This window comes from Loa loa (genome assembly GCF_000183805.2).
Source record: "Loa loa unplaced genomic scaffold supercont3.105, whole genome shotgun sequence".
Taxonomy (NCBI): Eukaryota; Metazoa; Nematoda; class Chromadorea; order Rhabditida; family Onchocercidae; genus Loa; species Loa loa.
In genome coordinates this window covers 53,214-58,923 of record NW_018108285.1, presented here as the reverse complement: position 1 = coordinate 58,923, position 5,710 = coordinate 53,214, and the positions used below count along the sequence as shown (strand labels likewise).

The 5,710-nt window shown below is 31.9% G+C and overlaps 2 protein-coding genes across 2 annotated transcripts; both read left to right on the top strand.

The window, feature by feature from the left end:
- Positions 1–324: 324 nt before the first annotated feature.
- On the top strand, positions 325–3,233 carry LOAG_17630 (hypothetical protein; the record flags this gene model as incomplete). Its single annotated transcript, XM_020450292.1, has 6 exons — positions 325–348; positions 997–1,093; positions 1,664–1,770; positions 2,107–2,198; positions 2,764–2,848; positions 3,129–3,233. Exons 2-6 carry the CDS (start codon positions 1,033–1,035, stop codon positions 3,231–3,233), a joined length of 450 nt encoding a protein of 149 aa, XP_020306049.1. The 5' UTR covers positions 325–348; positions 997–1,032.
- Positions 3,234–4,379: 1,146 nt separating this feature from the next.
- On the top strand, positions 4,380–4,998 carry LOAG_17629 (hypothetical protein; the record flags this gene model as incomplete). Its single annotated transcript, XM_020450291.1, has 2 exons — positions 4,380–4,529; positions 4,795–4,998. The coding sequence occupies 2 exons, from the start codon at positions 4,380–4,382 to the stop codon at positions 4,996–4,998; spliced, it is 354 nt and encodes a 117-aa protein (XP_020306048.1).
- Positions 4,999–5,710: the final 712 nt, after the last annotated feature.

The window sequence follows — 5,710 nt, the reverse complement described above, 5'->3', positions numbered from 1 at the left end:
CATACTGTAGAAATATCCAATCTTATAAACATGTTTATATCCAACATGTTTATCTCTAAATATCTGTTAAGCACCGTATTTCTTTCCTTTCTCCTTACACACTCCTTATATAAACATAAGAAAACCTAAGAATTATTCATTGTTGCAAAAATCCCATCTGTCGCACACTCAAGTTCACGCAAACACTCTTCAATCTACTAATCCTTACAAAATCTCATCATTCTACTGGCTTTACCCTGGAAGTCATTCGATTGTAATTGGAATTATTTGAACCTGTCTTTACTGTATTTGGTATCCAAACGATAATAAAGGATAATCTGTTGCGAGCACAAAACGAACCGATACACTGTAAGTCATTCCTTTAAAATTATAACAGCTTCTACAACGAACAATAACAATCTCCCTCACCTTCTTAACTCCCTTTCTTTTATTTTCTCACGACACCAGTGCCATTATAGCAGTCCTAATTAGGAGAGGTTGGAAATTCTGTTGCATCGTAGTAAGCAGTGTTTATCTTTCCTTCTCATTTTTAAACAGTTTTAAGTGTAGCTATTATCGAATTAATGAGACATTGAAAACATGTTAAATGAGTAGAAACAGCGGGAATGTTGTACAGAATTGTTGTAGCAGGAGGCCTGATGTTGCAAATCAGGTTTATAGATGCAATGCAGCATGAAAAATGGTGGGAGATGAAGGAGAATATATGCGTAAAGAATTTGATTGAAACGAAAAGGATGACGAAGTAAAATTCCTACCTGAATATATTTTACCAGAAAACGTCTCTCGACCAGACTATTATTTGAACGTTGAAGGGCGGAGCAGCCTCTCAACTGTCTGATATATGTAGTTGATCGATAGAATATATATACATTATATATATATATATATATACATATATATATATATATATACATTTATTTATTTATTTTTTATTTGCCTATTTATTTATTTATTTATGCACAAATGAAAATCATGCATATTCATTACGGTGTTTAGAAGTAAACTGTACAATTCACTCAAGATATATTTCAAATGGCAAGCAATCATCACCGACAACAGTCTGTTCTCATCACTGGAGCAAATCAGGGAATAGGTTTGCCACATTTTATTGTCATTTCTGTGATAAAATTCAGGCTAAAAATCTTATATGGACATAAATTATCAATTTTTTTTTAACCTATTCATTTCCCTGAAATGTAAGCTCCGTACTTTTTTTTACGTTCATTATGTAAGCCTTGCGCAAGAAAATAGTATAGGGTTGTAATATAACCAGTTTAAAATCACATCTCGATGGCGTCGAAAGCATCGAGTGTGGATGTTCAAAAGATTTTTAATAACTTATGACCAATAGTTATCTGCTTAGGCATCGATAGCGATCAATTCGTAAAGGATCAGTTATCTGTTAAGATGATAAATTGATAATAAATTATGTGAAAGTCTTGCCAATAATGAACAAAGATGCTCCAGTCGAAGAGTATAATAATATTAAATTCAAAATACCAGAACTGTTCAGGCATGGAGTGCATAGCTTGTCCTGTCGGTGATCTGGTTATTAATCTCCTTATCAGCTGTTTAACCGTTTATTTTAATCCATCAGGCAATTGAATTGTGGGAAAAAATGAGTAATATCATACAGATTGGTTAGAATGAAATATATGTTTAGGTTATCATACTGCACTGCAACTTTGTGCCAAAGGGTACAGCGTTACCATTGCCTGTCGTAACAGTGATAAGGCGAAAAATGCCTGTGCATCCATCATTAAACAATTGGTTTGTGATTTTACCTTGTTATTTTTACTTCACTTTTACCGAAGATTGTTCAATTTTAATAATAAACTGAAACGTTATTGCAGAAAGTAATTTTACAACGAAGTCTAATATTTTCGAACTTTTTTTTAAAATAAATTTTTGCTTTTAAATCGTTTGAAAGAAGATACTGGGGTGAAGAATTAAAAACAAAATCGTATGAATTGGGTAAAGTTTTGTTTCCTGTACCGTACCATTATTATAATTATTTGTATTTCTACCAGTAAAAGAGAATCAAGGAAAGTACTTGCAGTGCGATGTTTTGTGTCATAATCCTGAAAAGTTTCAAATATTTTTCAGGGCGATAGCGTATCCATTGATTTCATTATCATTGATTTGAGTGCACTGTCATCAGTTTCAAAGAGTGTTAGTGTGATTGCTGCCGAGAAGAGGTGAACATTTCACGTTTCTCTGTGTTGTAGAATAGGAGATGGGAAATTTTCAACTTTTCAATGTTTCAAGTTTGCACAATCTCTTCGAATTTTACATCTTTTCCAATGATGAAACTAAGTGCAGTATTTATGCTAATCACAGAAAGAAATGTAAAATTTGCCTAAGAAATCTGTGAAAGCCACTTTAAATTTAGTAATAAGCAGAATGATTTTTATTTCTAATCCATGTTGATTCGTTTTCTTAGAATCCTATCCGTTTACAATAGAGTTACTGTGATGCAACTTTATGCTTGATATGATTAACTACCAAAACATCGAAACTGTTTAATCCGCCTATTGGTAAAGCAATTTTTTTTATTATCCTAAAAATATACACTACGGCATACTGAACCATAAAATGAGTGCAGTAAATACTTCATCATTCTCTGTCAAACAATTATTGACTCACTCTTAAAAGGAAATCAGATTATTTTGTCAAGTAGAAAAGAAAAAAATTTCCTTCTATTGCAAGATGCTTTCAAGTATTACTGACACTTGATGGTTCAATGATGATGAATTGTTACAGATGCTATGATATAATCATTTTAAATGCTGGTGTGTTACTACCAAAAATACGCAAAACAAAGGATGGATTTGATACCACATTCCAGGTATGGTGTTCCTATTACTTCACAACTTTCTTATTAATTCATGAATCATTCTTATGCTAATTTATTCCTTTTAAAATAGGTTATATTTAAAATGAAATCTTATACTGTCAAGGTGCAATAACACTTTTACCAAGTATCAACCTGTTTATTTACTGCCTATCCAATTGGAGAATTTTAATTTTTTTATCACAGGTTATTATACAAATCTTTCACCAAGGACATGCATACAGTGCACTATAGTTGCAAATTTTTATCGAATCTAATTAGATGCAAATTACAGGTGAACTACTTGTCACAGTTCTACCTGCTGAACGAATTGTTGGGTGTTGCAACGCCGAAAGAAGGAGTTAAAATTATTGCACTTACGTCCATTTTGTACAAGTAATTTGTGCATACTTCATCGAAGGAACAGAGTGGGAAAGGGAACAAAAATGTTGAAATATGAAGGAAATATAAGCCAAGATTATCAGAATAAAAGAAATGCAAGCATTAAAACTATCTTGATGCTTGCTCTTTTCTGATCGTGATTTCATCCTAGCTAATTATCAGTTTTGGGAATTCGGAGAAAAAGAGCAAAGACCGAACTAAGAAGGTAGAGAAAGAGAGGGAGAGAAAACGACTGTTTTTTCTTTACAAATCTCCTTAACCCCGTTCAGGACCGTTCACTGTTTCTGATTAAGTGTTCAGGGAATCTGTAAAAACGGTTTGCGAGAACTGTTGAGCACAGGTATACTGAAAGGGGATTACGGTACAAGTCATTCATTCAATCCACTCGCTAGTTGAATCGTAGACAGCTCTCTTTTTGAAGATACCACTGAAATTGTTAAATATTCCAAAAATATATGTATTATACTGGGAACGCATAGAAAATGCTATCCGCCCACTTTGAATCAAAAGTGGGTCGATTTATTTTATCGACATTCATCCAGTGAATAAAGTGCAAACAAATAATACAGTGCAACCAAAACAGGAAGCGTTATTCATGGTGAACTCGAATTTGCCGTATCTTCGTTGTATTCATACCGGATTTACCGTCAAAAAAGGGCATCCGAATCTTATCTATTTTTTTCTGTGGGAACAGATCCATTTTCAAACACCACAAATTTTCTTGGATTGCAAACTAAATATAGTTTGCGAAAATATTCGATCCTTTCATTTAAATGAATTATAAATTAAAATTCGAAAGAGTTTTTCTGAAATGAATCGTCTTATTCGCAGGGATAAACTGTTTGGAACATGCTACAAAACTTTTTTTCGATTGGAATTCATTAATTCAATTTATCTTTAATTTAGATTCCTGTGTCCGAAAATATCTTCGAGGCGTGATCGCCTGCAGAAAATGTTTTCGCCGTCGAATGGTACTTCTGGTTGGCTCAGCTATGCCAGGTCGCCAAATTTTTTATTCGACCGCCATAATTTATATGAGTGATGCAATATTTTTTCAAATATAAAAAAAAAGTTGCGAAATGACTAAGCCAGCTGGATCTATTATACATGTTACTTATTGTGCAGGTCAAAATTAGCAACAGCAATGTTGACTTGTTACCTTGATCGTATCAAAGGAATCCAAGCAATTGCTGTCCATCCTGGTGCTGTAAATACATCGCTTAGTAGCAACATTTCGCCAAGGATGCGAAAAATTTTGAAGACTATGCATGCATCCCGATTTCTTTCTCGAATTGTACGTTTATTAATTTTAAATGAACAACTTTAAGTCCTTGTTAAAAAATTTTACGATCCAAATGAATTTGATAGCGAATTCGAACTGTATTTTGATTTCCAAGTAATTTTTTGATTTTACTTTTAAGTTTTCACTCATATGCTTTTCTAACTCTGAACGACAACAAAATTTCGAAAAAAAAACAAAAAAAAGATTCGAAAAAAAAAAACAAAAAAAAACGAAAAAACAGCCTTGAAATGTTAAAGGAAGAAAGGATTTGTTTCAGGAGGATGGAGCACGAAATGTAGTTGAATGTATTGAAAAAAGCCACTTGCCAAAGATTTTTCGGAATAGCACCAAATACAGCAACGTTCCTAAAAGGATTTCGAGTGAACAAAATGGAATTAATTTGATGATTCTCAGCAAGGAAATGATTACAAGTGCTCTTCCGCAATTCTGTCCCAATCGCATTCTCTACAGCTTAAACTGAATAGGTTTTGTAAATCTGATTCATACCAGTATTACTTGAAATTGTCAAATTTTTTTTTCTGATAAAATGAATTCAAATTGTTAAGGAATTTTTGAAAATTAATTACCCTAATCAGAATTATTCTGCTCCTCATCATATCATTACAAAAAATCTATGCAATGCTTTGATATGTTTATTCGTCTACCTCAATCCAATATGTAAACCTTGTGTTAATTCGGGTTTCATTTTTTGTACAATTACTTCGTCCTCGTTCATTATTCATTTGTCATAATGATATTAGGGAACTCTGCCTCTGTTGTTTGAAACATTACCCACATAATGATGAAAATAATTTCTAGATAAGGGTAGAGTTATGTTTGTTTGGTTATTTTAGATTTATATAAATTTTGTCAAACATTCCCAAACTTTTTTAAATTGAATTGTTAATTTTCTTTTGAATTCTTATTGCTTGCAATAGATGTTTTTGAAATGGAAGTTACAAAAAGAAATCATTTCCGAGTAATTTGGGGAAGGTGCACGAAGTGAATTTGGCAAATATTTATCATACTGTTGCGAATCAATGAAAAGCGAAAGGAAAAATATTGCAAAACTTTGACAGTAACGATAGACTGCCAATAGATATATATATATATATATATATATATATATATATATATATATAATATATATATATATATATATATATATATATATATATATATATATATATATA